General features: G+C 35.6%; 1 protein-coding gene and 1 pseudogene across 1 annotated transcript in view; one reads left to right on the forward strand and one right to left on the reverse strand.

The window, feature by feature from the left end:
* Rtn4 (reticulon 4) overlaps positions 1-18494 on the forward strand; it is a gene marked incomplete in the record, with an annotated part of 64493 nt that overhangs the window by 40562 nt on the left and 5437 nt on the right. Inside the window, 2 exon segments of the mRNA XM_013514627.1 lie at positions 12799-13006; positions 16149-16287. Of these exon segments, the coding sequence (XP_013370081.1) occupies positions 12799-13006; positions 16149-16287 (347 nt within the window).
* LOC102013101 lies at positions 6889-11730 on the reverse strand (annotated as a pseudogene).

The following is an 18494-nucleotide window of genomic DNA, read 5'->3' on the forward strand; positions in this document are numbered from 1 at the left end:
TTTTTTATTATTTCCCAATTGCTGGATTACAGTAGCTAGGCTTTGGATGTGGTTGCAAAACTGCTCTTCAGAAAGACTGTATAGATTATTATTTTAAGCCATGAGTGTCAAGAAATCATGATTATGATTAAATAGTGTGCATTTCTGATGACTTTTAACTCTTCCTACGATAACTGTCATTTTCAAGCCAGGTTTGTATTTAAAAAAGAGTAAATGTACACATCCTTTCTATACATGGAGGGAACAGAATTTAGAGTCTTCTGTGGATAGGGACAAGAACATGGGTAGAAATAGCCTGTTTTCTTGTTTACCCCAATCTGGGTACTCCTAGTTTTTCACCAGAACTCCTTTCACTAAATCCTCATGTGTCACAGCAAATTAAAATTAATCTTCTTAATGTGTAGTTTGGATTATGGTACTGAAGGGACTTGCCTTTACTTTCCAAGTTCAATTCATATTGTCTGTCCTGGGCTTTTACGAAGTTTTATCACTGGGTCCGTGGCCCAAGTCCCAACCTTTAAAAGAAAGCCTCATCTCCTGTCACTCCCAGTCTCAGGCCACAGTAAAGGAATTGTTCCATAAATATGCCTATTCTAATATTTGCATTTCCTTTCTGCCCAGAATGCCCTTTCTTACCATTTAGTCCACGCAGTAGTGTCAAAGATCCAGTCTTCCCAACTAGAGATAGTCCAGTGTTTCTTAGAACACCCCTCTCTTGGTTTTCACGTGTGTGTGTGTGTGTGTGTGTGTGTGTGTGTGTGTGTGAGCGAGCGTGTGAGCGCACGCTTATAAATTCCTTGGAGGCAGAAATGGTAGTTTTATCACTGGGTCTCCTTGAGGATTCTGAGTTTATCTAGGTTTACTCTTGGACTTGGATCCTGCCACATACAGTTTTGCAAAAAAAAGTTTAAATCATTTTTCAAATGGGAGAAATTAGAAAAGGCGTTTGCTATCTCTTCTTGAAAGGGCAGTAAAGTAGCTTAACATTCATAAATTCAAAACTTTTAGGTTATATCTACAAATACTACCTCTTAATAGTTACTCCAACTAGGAAAGCAACAAAACTAAATAATTTGCTCAGGAACACATGGTTTGTGGTATGAGGCCTTTTTATTTAAAGTTTGATTTGTACTTGAGCTACAAACCAAAGATTGAAAAATATAAAAGCTAAAATTACTCATGTTTTGATATTTTATTCATTCAGTCCGTGGTATCTTATTGAACAAGGTATACATTTATTTCTGTATGATCCTCACTGTGCTGTAAAAGAGGCAGTACTGTAGTCTATTGGAAGAAGGTAGATGTAGTTAGCAGTTTAGTGCTGTTAAAACATTAAGCCAAGTGGGAACTCCCTGTCCAGGGGTACAGTTTCTTAGACTTTAAGGATTATATTACATGCTTGAATGTAGGAAGAATGCTTAAGCAATGAATAGAATCCTATTTTTTCTCTGGGTATCCCTAGGTTTCCTTTATTCACGTCATCTTTATCTCGTTGCATTTGGGTAAAGGATGTTGTAAAATTTAATTTAGCTAGTGCTGTTCCGTGCATTGTGGAGCAGTGTTTTGAAACCAAATTTTCTGATTATTTCTGTTTTATTGTGGGTAAGACCTGGTTTATTACTGGGGGTAGGGGTGTGTGTGTGTGTGTGTGTCTGTATGTGTGTATTTCATCTGCCTCATAGCTTTCAAGCTTACCACTTAGGTATGTGTGTGAGATATGATAGATACCAAAATATTACTGTGTTATTCTTCAAGTACTATATCGCTACCATTGTATTCTATGTAGCTCTTAGTTTAGTAGTTAAAACCAATTTAAAGTCCACAAATCTATCAAATATTAATGATACCTGTCCCTGGGTAGATTTAGAAATTGCCACTCTCAAGACTACAGACTTCCTAAAAAGAATTACAGCTCTTCATTGGTGTATGTACACTGTTTTACTTTTTCTACTTAAATCTTTACAAGATTGTTGAAGTTTGTGCAGGTATGGAAAGTGACTGACTTGGAATTTGTAGATAGCACATACTTAAAGAGAAGATATTTAGCTTTGCCTTCAAGAAAATGGAATTAAGTGTGTGGATTTTCCTGTGAAGGAAAAGTTGTCATGGTTTATAAAGTTTGGAAGTAAGAGTTAGAATTATTTTCTGCTCTGCTTTTGAAAATTTTGTAAATTTGTGAAAAGTGAGGCGTATGTGGCACTTCATCAAATCTCTTTCCTGTCTTACAGAGATGTGGATTATTTCTAGAGGCAACAGATAACCATTGTTATTTTTTACTTCCTGCGTTTTTACTTGATGATAATTAGGGAAGGAGACCACTATTTGTGAACCCAAATTCTGCGCCAAATAGTAGAGGGAAAATTATGACTGTATCATGAAACGAAACCAACAGTTAGGAAATTAAGTTTAGTCTGTTCCTAACAAAATTCAGTTTACCATCACAGCTGTTCATATAAATTCTTAGAATAAATAGAGGGTAAGTCTGGCTTTGGGGGAGTGTCATTTTTGCCACAAAATTACATGGTAGTATAAAATGGCATCTTTATGACTGAGTTTCGCAGGGGATCATTTACAGTGGTCCTTGGCAAAAAAACCAAAAGTTCAAGGGTTTTACTTAAGGTTCTAGGTTCTTCTTTTTATTTCTTGAAGTGAGCTTCATCTGTTTAGAAGGGCCAATAGGTCATCAGTCTTTTTCTTCAGAGCAATTCTCTAACATCATTCAATAATAACTTTATGAAATTTTACATTGCTAGTGGGAATATTTGCCATGTTGCACTATGGTTAATTTGTATTGTTTTACATGGCAAGATATTTAGATGATTGGTGCAGAGTTTATAGGCTTGGATTAATTTTGAGGTTGATTGTCGAGTGTATGTGTTATGAAGATTTGCTGCCCGGTGCAACTTCCTAATTGCAGGGACCCATTTCACAATATTAAGGGTATCTCATTGTTCTCCTCAGATACTGTTGATTACTAGAGAACTAGAATGAATTTTTAAAACATCACAAGTTATCTTATAATTTTAGTATGTAGGAAAGGACTGTATGTATGAGAGCATACTCAGTATTAGAAACAGTTTTAATTGTAAATGCCTGTGTTCTCATGAATAGTATTCAAAACGTAGTCTTGCTGTAGGATTAGTTTATCATAAAGTAAAAACTGTGCATACTGGGCTTTATACCCTTTCTACTGGAAATTATTTTCTAGAAAGGCCCTTTTTGTGTTTTAGTTGCCTTTTAGTTTTTTAGTTGGTTTCTTTTGTGATTGTTAAAGATTTTTCTATCCTTTTCAATTTGCCTATTTCCTTTTATAGTTTCATTTATTATAGTTTATGTAATTATAAGTTACATTTTTAGTTGTGGCTTTATTATTTTCAAAGTGGAGGACAATGAAATTGCTTCTAGAAAATAAATTTATAATTAAAGTCATTTACAATTTAAATTCGCTTATTATTGAATTGATATTACTGAAATATTTGGTCTCAACTGCTCATGTTTTAGTAAATTTATTTTAATTATTTAAACTAAGGCCAAAACATTATTTGACTTTTTCAAGTCAGTTAAAAAGCAAACTTCAGTTTGCATACATGATGGAAAAAGTGAGATCTTCATAGTAAAACCTGAATTTCAGTTTGTACCTTGCACAATTTAATAATGGTTGCATGAGCCTCAGTTGCCTCATGTATAAAATACAGATAATACTTTGTAGAGTTGTCATTACAGAAAGTGTATACACGGCAATGCCTTGTTCATAGTAGGGAATTACTAAATTATTACAGAATAGACAAGTGTGGGAATTCTGCTATTTGTTCTTTATGCTGTTATGTAAAATGTTTTATCCTCAGATGTATGTAATTGATGAAAGCACTATCATGTTGTCTGGAGTAATACTGGAAAGATTTAATGATGAAAGAGGCAGAGGCCTGAAGTTCTATATGTACCTTTTAAAAACTCCAGAGGAATAGGAGATAGCAATAGAGGTACGGTTTAGTCAAGTATTTGGTTGAGATCCTTTGTAGCAATACTACTAGTAGTAAGTAGCCATCAGCTGAACCCAAGTTAACAATGCTTTTAGGGAAAATTGAACTAATCCTTAAAAATTTAGGGCTTAGTTAAGCATTACATTTAATGTTTGATTTCCCTACTTGACCTTATCTCTTTCAGTATTATCTTTATATTTAGTGTGTTCAGTTCAGCAAGCATTTCCAAATGTGAAATTTCCTTCCATTTCAGATAACTTCTTAGGTGGATATCACTTTTCTAATTTTACACATGGGAAAGAAGTTAACTGATCTACTAAGGTTGCACTGATGGTAAATGAAGAAATAAGACTCAGGCTTTTCTTAGTCTTTGAAGAAAAAACTAAGCATTCCTGTTCTATAGGTCGTTTTCCTGGACCTTCACCTGCCATTTATTTGCCAGATAAATGCTTATTGTGTACAGCTGAAAGTTTACTGTGTGCTAAATGATCCATTCTGAATTCTAGTCACTTTTCATGTCATTTGGCAAGAATTTGATTAACAGTTCCTAATAACATAGCTATTTGTTAAGATTGTGCTGGTGAAAAATAATTGAATTTTAATATTCTAATATTTATTATGTATTTATTAATTTCCTCTGTAACTGCCTTTCTCATTCTTCATTTGACTTTATTGAAGAAAATTTTCTCTTTATTTGTGCTTCAAAAGTCCATGTTTTTCTGCCAGCTCTTCCTTGACCTTCTAGTATTTTTAGGACTAATTAGTTCACCCCGCCCCCCCAGCCACGACTTAAAATTGAAACTTAACTTGAACAAGCTATTCAAGGAAGAGCTTCAATAAGAGTATGATTTGAGGCAAAATGTAATAGGATGACTTTTGCATGTAAGGAATGTGAGCTGACACTATTTTTAGCTATGGCAGATGACAGTTAATGATCACCAAGTATGTAGGCAACTGTTCTTTCTTTGCATTAGGCCAGAAATTAAAAAGAAAAATTGCAGCTTACTGAGTCATTTCAAATTAAAATTTTAGTTGACAAAGAGCTACTGCTTTGTGCTATGCAAAACACAATGAAAATGTTCTTCACAATTTTTATTTTGAGAACAAAGATCGGCAAGGATTACAGGGAGCAGATCCTGCAGTCCTTAATTTTTATAAGTTAACTTATTAAAATTGATAGCATTATTTTAGTAAATATAAACATACCCTACGGTTATAAGAGGAAAGTATTGTTAAATTAATTTCAGACTCTTGAAAGGTTGTTCTGTGAACATTTTATTTTATTTTTATTTTTTTTTGGTTTTTCTCCGGTACCGGGAACCGAACTCACGACCTTGCACTTGCCAGGCAGGCGCTTTTGCCGCTGAGCTAAATCCCCAGCCCCCCTGTGAACATTTTATATGAGTGAACTTGAGGCTGGAATCATGTCACAGTACCTCACTTGATTAACGTTTTATTATTCTGTTTTGAAGGAGATTTGAATATCCATGATAAGTTATGCTTTCCTTGTACAAACTGTGTTAATTTTGTCTGATCAAAGTTAAAGAACCCATTAGACCTCTTCACTTATAAACAAAAATCAATAAAATGATTACAGAGTAATCCAAAATTAGCATTTTGGTGACCCCGTAGTTATTATTTTAAAGATGTTGTTTATTTGTATTTTTTATTCTTTTACAGTGCTTGTGCATGCCAGTCAAATGCCCTACCACCTAGTCATACTCCCAGCCTCTAGGAGACCTTTATTGTAATTTGAAAATATTGTAGTCTTTAGTTTAAAAATATTTCTATGCCTGGAATAATCTGGCCACTATTCCAGTAGTAAACAATAATAGAGCAAATAATAATATAAAAACAGAAAGCAGTCATCAGTCCTTCATATCTAGTAAGGGGAAACAACCCTCCAAAACATTATTTGCTGTTTTATAAGTTATCTGGAAGCATTTTTTTTTTGTTATGGCATGAATGTAGGTGTCAGAAAATAGTATAAATGCTCAAAGTATAGAAACTTTTTTGAACAAGTTAATTAGAATTGAACTGGCATAAAGTATATATTCCAGGCAGTCGGATAATACTTACTGAAATTTTCCATATTCTGGGCATTGTGCTCAGCTCTGGGGATGTAGTGAGTCACCAGGCAGTCATACTTCTTATGGAGTTCATAAGTTAGTAGAAAAAGATGTTTTTATTTTAAAGATAAAAGAACAAAAACATATTAACAAACAAAACAACACAAAAATAATAAAAGCAATACAGAATTTTGGACATGGTGATAGGTAGTTAACAGTTTAACATATTGTTTTCTCCAAATTGGTTACTCAAATAAACATTGGCATGGAAGATTGCTCAAACAGTTAAACATTGTGTTCCTTTCAATAAAGTAGTAGAAATTAGTAATACAATTACCTTAGCTATCTTGTGTATATATGTATATATATACATATTTTTTCTTTTCTTTATTTTCTCTTTTTTCTCATTCCAGTTGTTCTTTCCCTTTGAGCAGTTTCTTCCCCTTTCACAATATCTGTTGTACCTTTTAGATTTTATTTACTGTTACAAGTTCTTACACTAGTGAGACAATACGGTGTTTACACATGTAGGTCTGATTTATTTCACCTATGAGTACTGTCTCTAGTTGGATCCATTTACCTATAAAAGCCTTGAGATTATCTTTCTTTATAGCTAAGTAATACTCCGTTTTGTAAAAATGCCGTATCTTTTTAATCCATTTTCATCCATTCCTCAGGGATGGGCATTTGGGTTGCTTTCACGATTTAGCTATTACAGATTGCGCTGCTATAAACATGGGTGCACATACATCGCTGTGGTATATGAAAAACAGGTGTTAAAATGTTTTTTGTTTACATTTTAATTTCAGTGTACAAGATACTGATTTTTTTTTTTTTTAAACCATAGTCACACAACTGTACCACTATTTTTAGGACACCTTTGTCAACCTCTGCAAAAAAACCATGCACATTAGCAGTCATCCTTATTCTCTTTCCCCAACTCCTGACAATGTTAATTGTTTCATCTCTATACAATGGCATATTCTAGACAGGTCAGACAGGCAGAATCAAAATAATCTGTTGCCTTTTGTGACTCACTTCTTCATTTAGCATAATGTTTTCAAGGCTCACCCATATTACATCCCTTTTTATGGCCCACTAATACTGTCTTCCATTATGTACCGTTTCTTGTTTATCTGTGTATCACAACAGCTGGTAGCAGTAGACTGCGTCTCAGACCTTCCTATTGCAAAACATACTCATTTTGTCTTAATGTGATTCAGTGCCAGGTTATTTAATCTCTTTTGCCTGTTTTGCCTGTTTATTTTGTGTTTTGTTTTGTGTGTCCTTCAGAACTTGATTCTATCACAACATTCTGAGGGGTGTTTCAACATGTCTGTAATGATGTCTGTTTTGAGATAGGCTGTTAACATATTTTCACGCAATGTGTGGGCTTGCATGTATGATTTCCAGAGTTCTTCCATTTATTGAAAAGACCTTATTCCTAGGAATTGTTAGATTTTATTGTTGTTTCATGTAGTTAAATTTATTTTAGTTTGTGATAATTGAATATTGCTGAACCTTATATATGACTATTCCACTAGCATCAGCTTTAGGAAAATTGACTTAATTCAACTCAGAACACTGGAGTTTTCAACTTAATTAACACTAAAATTTTAACTGTCAGCTGGATCTAAGTATTTATTAAGCTAGCAGACAGTGCATGGAAAGCCCGGGAAAACCACACTCGCGGGTGTTTTTTTTTTTTTCTCATAACAGTGAATAGAACAGAAAGGAGTAATTTCTTTCCAGTTGTAGTTGTAATTTATACTGTCATTAGAGTGAGATTTCAAACACCACAGAAAAAATAAAGAAGCAAGTAAAAGTCACGTAAAACCTAGTACCCAGAGGTAGAAACTCTGGATGGTACTGAGTCTTTGTAGTACTCCGAATCATTATAGGTATCTTTCTGTAGTGATGTAGATCTCTATCACTTTGTTTAATGGATACATAATAGTGTTTTACCTAGATGTACCCTGATCTTACTTAATCAAATTTACATAGCTTTTATGTCATTTTTGGCAACTGGATTAAATTATAATTTTCTACTCTGGAAGTACCTGTTATATATTGGAATAGAGCTCTTTCTAACTGTAGTTAAATATTCATGTTTAAGTATGTGCCCTTTTATTAAGTTAACACATCTGACTAATTTTACTGAGTCTTTATTCTTGGCCTTTGTTACTTACCTCACATGTAATAATTATCTGCCTACACTTTATTTTTTATACACGTGGATGTGTAATATTTTGAAGAACTTTAATGTGTTAAGCCTTCAATTTGATGTCATAGATGGAGAATATGTTTTATTAATAGGAAGCCTGAATTCATATTCATGCTCTGCCACTTATTTATTGTACAGTTTGGGTCCAAGCATGAGAGCTGGGCTTCACTTCTCAGAAAGCCTGTCTTTCATTGGGCTTTAATAACTGAAACAAAATAGGCTACAAACAGTGTTAGGTACTATGTAAGCTCCCAGTAAATGTTGACTCAAGAGAAAATAAAGGTGTGGAGATTGGAGAGTGCGGATCAGTGACCTGGAAAACGTTTGTACAGCACCCATCAGGCTTAGCGAGCTTTTCAGACTGTTTAACCCTCCCTCTTCCCCCGAAATCTAGGACTAAAAAGGGAAGGGGATATTTTAAAATGATACTTGGCGCAGATTAATACCAGTAGGAAGGCCTCAGAGATTCAGATCTGCTGATGTGAATTTGAATATGGGACTTGTGTGTGACATTGTACTATGAGTCTTAATACTTTTTGATGATAAAAGTTCACAGAGGTTGGAGTCTCATCCAGAGTTGCACAGTTGCAGAACCAACACCAGGAAATAGGTCTCGGGAACCCCAGTTCCAGTTGTGTTCCTGCTATATCCAATTATGTAAAACAGATTAATTGTAAATAATTCTGTCACTAGGCCTCTTTGAATAGCTTCTGATAGCAACCTCTTAATAACATTAATTTATGTTACACAGTATATACCTCTGCAGTCTAAAGTCATAACTTTCATAGCAAATAGTTTTTGATAATGGTAAGAAAAGTGAATACTTTTATTTATTTATTTTTTTACACGTGGATACTTTGTTCCAGCTCTAAGAAATGGGGAAAAAAATGAGTATATCCTTCCACACACTATTCTAATTTAACTGGCATTAATTTTGAAAATGTAAAGCACATAAAAATGTATATATGTAAATATATATTCAGATTTTAGTTTCATTGGTGTTTATCATCTTTTTTGCTTTCTAATAAATGTCATTAAAAGTCATTAAATGTAACCTAATACTTCAACTTGTGTCACTTAATCATTTAATACTGTTTGTCTTGCATTTAGTTTGTGTGTTAAGCACTGACACGATTGATCAAACTGTACACTGTAAGATGTAAAGAAAAAATAAGTTATACTGTGTATGTCAGTTACCCATTGCATGAATTTTTTCATCATCATTTGCAGCTTCACACATTTTGTAGTTCTTTATGCAGTCTACTTTAGCTTCTAGTGCTGTACATATCTTCATCTTCAGGATAGGACTGCCCAGGATCCATGAGTTTAGGGTCAGGCTTAAATGGGGTAGTACGTGAGTTGGGTTCTGATGTTATCACTGTTTCAGAACTGAATTCCATTGGCCAAGACACTGAACGTTTCAGGATGTGAGTTGTTTCTGTAGGTATTTCTTTTTCATCAGAGATTCCTAGCTTGGTTTTTCCTTTGGGCTCTGGCAGTGATTCTTTTTTGGTGCTTTTTATCCACAGTGATTTAAATGCTTCATTTATTTGCTGACTTGTAGCATATACTTTTTTCCCAGTTACCTTTGCAGTTATTACTGACTGAACTGGGTAGCAAACGGTTGCTCCTAAAGTAGCCAGTCCTACTGGATAAGCAATTTTCTTAAAACTGGAGCCTTAAAACCAAGCCTACCAATCCTAAAACTGTAATCACTCCCAATTTTGGAAGAAAATCTCGAGGAAGATTCTTCAGATAGACATATGCATCTTTTCCAAACTGTACTGTATCCATTATCCCATTTTTCACAAAGACATACGCACCATTGCACCAGCCAGTATAACAACCAGTTGTGGTGCAGATGGATGCAAAGCCCATTTGTAAATAACCAGGCTGCTCTTCAACATATTTAGACTGAAGAGATGGCACAGTATATATGGAGGGCTACTCTGGTCTCACTAGCTGCTTTTTGGATTCCTCTTCTTAGGTCATATGTACACTTACAGATGCACATATCACACGCACAGGCATGCTGGTCTACTTTCCTGTTCTAAAGAGCACCATCTCTTTGACCCTCTCTGACCAAATTTTCTTACAGAGAGTGCAGAGGGACAAAACAGTGCTTTACTTCTCTCACGGTCTACATTTATTTTCGTTCCTCACCAATAGTGATTTTGAAGATTAACAAATGTTTTTCATGCACTTTAAGAGCCAGACATTTTTATAAAAGAGGATTTATTCATATAAAAATAGATTTCAGGTGTGTTTTACCTAATAAGAACAAATAACAGCCCTGATTTTTAGCATTTATTATGTTTTGCACGGTATTAAGTGCTTTATAATATCTTATTCATGAAAAGGTCTTAATTTGTTATCTTACATAATGAAGCACATCTCAATGAGATTATTCTTTTTTTTTTTTTTTAACACATTTTATAGGTGAAGAAACTCAACTGTAGATGGGTTTAATGACTTGCCTAAGATGACATAGTTATGGAGCCACTGCAAGAAAAACTCGACAATTACTAGAGCTATCGCTAGCAAAAAAATACAGCAAGCCTATACCTTCAGGTTTCCTAGATGTGCTCATTCTTAAAGACTCCAGTCAGTTTTTGTTTCAGTCTATTAAAAGTTGTCCCAGGTTTTTATTTTTTATTTTTTTATTCACTTCCGAGTTCTCATCATAGGGAACTTTACTGGATTATTTATACTGTCTTTTCTAGGATTGTAGTGTTTCTGAGTTGGAGAGGGCCTTAAAGAAAATTCCATTTCTTTATTTTCACATTTTCTAACTCACTCTGCTAAATTGAGTTTTATGAACAGTATCACTTCAGTGTTTGTTAAATGTCAGGAAACTATTAACATTGCTATTATCTACTGAGTATAAGAATATTCATAGTGTTGTTATGACAACAGAGCGTTTGAAATTCCAGTCATTCCTTAGGTGTGCTAGTGTATTGGTTGCATACAAACTAGTTGCATAAGTCAAAACTGATTGAGATATTTTATGCAGGGTTGTAACAGGTTGGAGAAGAGTCTGGAAATTATTCTTTAAAAAGCTATAACATATACGGGGAATGTTATCAAACTAAATTAATTTTGGAGAATGTAAGAAAAGCTTGTTAGATTCTGCCCCTTTCTAGATATACTGATGCACCCTTAAAATACCTTTTTTGTTTTTAAGCTAGGGAGTCAGACCCGGCATTGCACACAGTGGTTACACATGCTGGTCGCATGCTCATTACCACTGAGCTGCACTCTAGCTTTACCTACAATATTTTAATCAAAACCTTATACACTGACAGAAATTAATGGCTTTTAATAATATCTAACACTTTTTAGTTCATATACATAGTTTTCCCTGTAGAAGTACACCTGACAGTAAAGAATGGTCATACAAGGGGCTGGGGAGTTAGCTCAGCAGCACAGCGCCTGCCTGGCAAGCGCGAGGTCGTGAGTTCGATTCCCGGTACCGGAAAAAAACCAAAACCAAAACCAAAAAAAACCCAGGTCGTACATACCTGAGACCTTGGCCTCAAATCCAAAATGTCACCATTTTTATCTTAAAATTAACAAGTATTTAAGTTTCTATTTGAATATACATTTAATTTACTATAAAATTTTCCCTTCTAATTATTCACAGTCCAGGGAGAGATGAATTATATCTAGACTGTGAATTCAAAGCCCTTTGGCACACGGTAGAATTCTCCTTAGGTAGAGCATAAACTGATCTTGAGAACACAGGCCTATGGGTTATTTGATTCTCACAGTGGTCCCATGACGATGGGCCAAGAGCTGACTTGCAAAGTTATACTTCGTCTGACTCCTTACTATTAATAAATGTGACATAATATGGTAACACAGTTTTTCTTTGTCCTTTTATCTCTAAATATTTACACTTTTGTATTCTTGGAGGAAGGAAGCATTTCTAGTATCTGAAGGCTGCGTCTTTTTTCTGTAGGAAATTTTTCTATTAGTGATAGTCAAGCTAAGTTACAATTTTAAGATTCTCAGAGATCTTAAAAGCAGAACTGTATATCTCAGGTGTATAATTTGTAAAAATAAAATTTCAAGCTCAATGTTTTTTTGAATTGATTTCCCACTTTTTTGTGTGTTACTGAAGTATCTTATTTTGGTGGTTGTCACCATTTTTCTGTTACTTGAATGTGCATCATTTATTGTATGAGTAAGAAAATGCTTGATGGCTTTGAGTAGTCTGCTATGGGTTAGCAGTCTGCTGAGTGTGAGACATCATCCTACATAGCCAGAATGATGAGGTTGTGCAGGAAATCAGAGTTGAATGAAACACATTTTATAGTAAAAACTAAGGGCAGATGTAGTGTTATACTAATATAGAGTTTAGAGTAGATTTAAAATATTAGCTTATAAAGTTAGTCTTTAACATTTTAGGTTTTTATTTTATCTTAATAGGCTTTTTTATTTTTGTAGGTATGACAAATGTAAATGTGCTAAATCCAAATGATAAAATAATGTTCTAATTTCAGATTTCTTTTTTCAATTTTAGTTGTTGACCTCCTCTACTGGAGAGACATTAAGAAGACTGGAGTGGTGTTTGGTGCCAGCTTATTTTTGCTGCTTTCGTTGACAGTATTTAGCATTGTGAGTGTAACAGCATATATTGCCTTGGCTCTGCTCTCTGTCACTATCAGCTTTAGGATATATAAAGGTGTGATCCAGGCTATCCAGAAATCAGAGGAAGGCCACCCATTCAGGTGAGATGTTTTTAAGTTTTTTTATAATTCATATGTTTGCAACACATATTCATGACATTTACTTTGGGAGTTGATGTGTGTACATGACACAGCTTAGTTTTTTCTACTTCCCTTTCCTCTGCTTTCCATCTCTGGACATCATTCTCATTTACAAAGGAGTTATCTCCCTGATTCCTGTTATCTTTTATTATCGATTCTCGGGGACTTTTGTCTAAGATCAAGTGTAGTACCTGTTATCTTTTATTTTGTTCTTTACATTATTTATACTTTGGATTTATGAGTCATACCGTCTACTTGTTAGGGATGTTGATTTATGAGAAGTAGATAATGGCCTCATTCTACTGCAGTGGTGAGGGTTAGTTTTTTTATGCTTGCTTTTTGGTTCCTGAAGTAACCACTGTCTGATACGTTACACCTTTTCTTACTAATAGTATGCTTGCCCCTTGTTACCATTTCTTCTCTATCTAGTTTCTTCTCATTTCCCAAGGCATTCTTTTTCTTTTTGGTGAGCTTTATTTTAATGTCTCCTTCTTTTACAAGTATTAATATTTTGCCTTTTTTTGCACAAGTACACACTAGCATTTTGTGTCTGTTTACTATTGAGACACTCCTCAGGTTGAATCTTTTGTCTTCACTTGATACTCAGCACTTTTGCCCACTTTTTTTAGATTAATGTAAATACTATAAAACAGTAGTTTTTGGTGTATTTATGACCATCACTAATTCCAGACATTTGCCTTGCACCAGAGAAAAACTTAACACTCACTAGCAATCATTACCCTGCCTAGCCCCTGACAACTAATAACTCATGCTATCTTTAAATTCTTTCTCCCTCAGCTTACCAATTTCTGTCAATGACACTATCATCCTAGCTTTCAGGCTTCCAGTTTTGATGTTATCTTTGTTTTCATTTCATGTAAAGAAGGTCACTACATTTTATTTCCTATTTCTCCCTTAGTTTAGAGCAAGAGTCTGTAAACTACAGCCATGGCCTAGTCCATTCTACTTATTTGTCTTGTAAAGTTTTTTTTTTTTTTTTTTTGGTTTTTCTCTGGTACCGGGAACCGAACTCACGACCTTGCGCTTGTGTCTTGTAAAGTTTTGTTGGAGCACCACTATGCTTATTCATTTAGGAGATTTCCGATTATAATAGCAGAGTTCAGTAGTTATGACAGAGACAACACACAGGGATGCCAGGCCTAAAATACTATCTGGCCCTTTACAGAGAAAGTCCGGCGGTCCCTGGTTCGACTCTATTCGTTGACAGATTGACTTCTGGTTTCCTCATGTTACCTCAACTCTTAAGAGATGTCCTCAGATTAATTTTCCTAAAATACCACTTTTATATTTTTAGGCCCAGAAGCTCTTTGTTCATCATAGAATGGAGTCAGAATAACTCCATCTTACCTCTTCTTATTTATCCCTTCTGGGGCTTTGTGCACATTTTCATGCCGTTGTCATTAACTGCTCAGATGTTCTGCAATGTCATACTTCCTATTGGACTCTGAGCCAAGACAGTGCTCTTTCAAGAAGGCTTGCCTAGCGCTGACCCAGAATGACTTTAAAACTCCTTTCCTGTGGTACTATCTCTCTGAAATATCCTCTGACTGTTTTGTATATGAATGTTTCTCCAGTTAATAAGTCTAAACCCTGACTCAGAGAAGTTAAATGCCCTTTACAGGAGTACATAGCTAAGTAGGTCTCCTAACTCCACCTGAGTTCAATGTAGAACGCACTATCTGGATCACTCAGATAAGGCTAATCTGACATTGGTTTGTAAAGTAATTAGGCTAGAGACAGATCTGAGACTGGTTTGGATACGAGGAAGTAGTTTGTAAGTAGTAAACAAATTCTGAGTAATGGCACTGTGAATAAAAGCAGGGAGACTATTTGGGAACGATTGAAGAGGTAGTAAGCTGTGGACGAGGAGCTGTCTCTAGACTGCTGTCCACAGCCATGGGGAAGCGGTAGGAGGGCCTGGGTGTGGGACTGTTCGCAGCAGAGGGGAGGGGCATGCAGCACTTCTGACTTGGTTCCACTTCCGAAGATAAAGTGGCTTCTTTGAAATAATAGCTAATGAAACAGTTTCTTTCATTCTCATAAACTTGAATGACCCCCACGCCCGGTAGCGGTCTTCTTAAATTTAACAATTTCAGCCATGTCAGTATATTTATTTATTTATCTTTTGTCTTTTTGAGACAGGGTCTCGCTGTGCATTTCAGGCTGGCCTTGAGCTCACTTTGTAGCCCAGGGTGGTCTCAAACTCAGCAGTCCTCCTGCTTCAACTTCCCGAGTGCTGGGATTACAGGGGTGCACCACCGTGCCTGGCCTTTTTTTTTTTTTTTGGTACCAGGAATCGAACTCGAGACCTTGCACTTGCCAGGCGGGTGCTTGTGCTGCTGAGCCACCCAGTATAAATTTGGGAATCTAGATGTGGTATACAGTAAATATGTTTTACTGGGGTTGCTGTTGTGCTTTTAGCAGCCATTTTATAATCTAGTGTTTAATATCTTGGAGCTAAAATAATAGATTAGGTTGAGAGAGTAAATGATCTATACATGACTAGGATCTTGGTAGGAGAACTTAATGAGACAGCATAATATCCAGAAGACCAAAACTATAATAGAACATCATTTATTGAGTGATTCTTGGTGCACTGTTGTGTTAACCACTTCATTCATTGAATCTTCACGATAATCTCTTTTATAAATGAGAAAGTAAGGTTTAGAGTGAGGGCTAACATTGCAAAGTTACATAGCCAAGTAAGTAGCAGACCTTAAGATTGAGCCTCTGATTAGCCTGGCCTCAAAGCATACACTTTTTTTCTATGGCAGTCAGCTGACAGAGCAGTGCCCCTTACTTGGGGAATTTTTATATTTCAGGGAAATATAAAATATTAATATTTTAATTAATTAATAGGGAAAAACAGGCTTTTATGGTAGGATATTTTTAATTTTCTTCTTTTATAGATACATTATTGGGCTGGGGATGTAGCTCAGTGGCACAAGCACCTGCCTAGCAAGCATAAGGTCCTGAGTTCAATTCCCGGTACCAAAAAAAAAGAAAAAGCTAGGTACATTATTGCTAGCTGACATTTGGGAGCAGATCACTCCAATCAGTGATGATTGTGATTTGTTTCTAGGGCATATTTGGAATCTGAAGTTGCTATATCTGAGGAATTGGTTCAGAAGTACAGTAATTCTGCTCTTGGGCATGTGAACTGCACCATAAAAGAACTTAGGCGCCTCTTCTTAGTTGATGATTTAGTTGATTCTCTGAAGGTAAGTTTATTTTGCTTTTCATTTACAACATATTCAAAACTTGATGTCAAGAGTTAAGAGTATAAAATGCTGTTTTTCTGTACTCAAGTGGTAAAGATAAGGAAAGAACATTATTAGAAACTTTCTGCTTTAAAATCTAGTATACGATCACATTTAGGATGGAGGGAGGTGCTTTTCCTTGTTAAAAGAAAAATAAATTACTAATTCACTTAGAAATCATAAAGATTGAGAATGAAAAAATTAAAGGAAATTCTGAGTACAAGAATAAAGATTATCTAGTGCATTTTATGCCTAATGATGGTAATTCTGCTTGGTTTTAAGAGTGTAGCATGTAGTTTAGTTCTTACGTGATTAATACACACAAACATATTTCATATCACCTCTTCGCCTCTTCTCCTCTCCTCTCCTCTCCTCTCCTCTCCTCTCCTCTCCTTTTTTCTGACCTCTGCCTCCCCTCTTCCTCCTCCCCTCCTCCTTCCCTCCTGCTCCCCTCTTCCCCATCTCTTCTCCTCCTCCTCTCCTCCACTCTTCTCCTCTCCTCTCCTCTCTTTTCTGGAGATAGTGTCTTGCTAGCTGCCGAGGCTGGCCTCTGCCTCCTGGGTAGCTGGGATTACAAGTGTGTGGGACCATACCCAATATTGGTTTTACAGTACTGGGGGAAAAAGGACTTGACTGACAGTTGTGGTTTACTAGACTTTCTCTTGAAGGATTAGCAAAACTTTTGAAAAGGGGGCAAATCATACTCAGTTGGGTTTTTTGGAAAGCTCAGAGCTCAGGGAAAGCTGCTTGGTGACTTCTCCAGATGGAGATTTAGGGCTCCAAATAAATAACAGTTGTTTCATCATGTTAGCATGTAAAGTGAACCTGGCATTAGGTCTCAAAATCTGTTGAGGCAAAAAAGTAAGGCAGGGTATCTGGCGTTCCTCCTTATGCATAGGTGATGGGTATGACGCCTGACATTTCTCTAATTAAAAAAGAAACTGATCAATCTTGGTTCTTTGTTAAAATAATAGTAGTACATCACCTTCCCTGAAAAGAGAGTTCCTGTGCATTTGCGTTCTATTTCTGACCACCCTTTCTTTTACAGTTTTTGTTTGTATGGAGAGCATTTCAGAAAGCAAATGGAGATGGACTTTGTAGAGATGGGGAAGGGATCTGGGGTGAGGGAAAAGGAGATGATGGGGAGCGTAAGGGGAAATGATAATGGTTAAGATGCTGTACAAATAGGTATCAGTTCCCCAAGAAGATTGAAACTGTGTAGTAAGCCTGTTCTTTCAGTGTATTCAGAGAAGAGGCCAAACTCCAAGGTATATCAGATTCTTACAAAACACCTGCTATGAATTGGTAGGCATCACTGTGTATTGCCAGGGTCTCCTGGTAGTTGACTTAGGAACATAAAAATGAGGCGTGTTCTGTAGATTGCTCCTTGTGTGATTGATTGTTCACCTATTTTGCTCTTTTAGATTAACTAAAAGGCTTGTAACTCCCAGCAAAGATTTCCAGTGTCCATAGTTTGAACAGGAATCCATTTCCTAGTCAGAAAGTATGTTCCAAAATGACTACAAAATACTAACAATTCCATTTAGTAGAATTAGCTAAAAAATTTTATACTGTAAAATTGCACTACAACTAAATGTCTTCACCAATCCTTAGGAAGCAGGTATGTCCAAGTAAGTACCAAGTATAAAAAAAGGCAGTGTATTGGTCTCTGAAAAGTTGGAAAGAGGCTAAGTAACTTTATTTGACCTAGTGATATTTATCAGCCTTATATAACTCCCATTGTCACTAGGAAACTGGTATATTTTATGAAGCACTAGGTTTTCATGGTAAAATATTTGAACAAACTTTACCTAGTAAGATTTAATTCAGTTTCCATGATTACTCATTTGTGTTAAGGTATCTTAGATAAGGGCTCTTTTAAACACTGGCTCAAAGTGTCAACTGTACATTGGAATCACCTGAAGAACTGTAAGTTTTACTGATAGCTAAGAAGGTGAAGTAGAGGTTCATTGCCTGAAGTCTGATTTAGTTTTGCTGAGGATACTGTTTATATTGTCTGAATTGCTTTTAGAAGTTTATGGCATTAAACTATAAACCCCACCCCCAGTTATAAAAGAAAAGTATATGATGTCCCTAGTGTGCTTATTAGGAATTTTATTAGGAAGCTTCTACCTTTTGAAACTCCATCTCCCAAGAAGTCACCTAAA

The sequence above is a fragment of the Chinchilla lanigera genome, unplaced genomic scaffold (genome assembly GCF_000276665.1).
Source record: "Chinchilla lanigera isolate Chin_1 unplaced genomic scaffold, ChiLan1.0 scaffold00023, whole genome shotgun sequence".
Taxonomy (NCBI): Eukaryota; Metazoa; Chordata; class Mammalia; order Rodentia; family Chinchillidae; genus Chinchilla; species Chinchilla lanigera.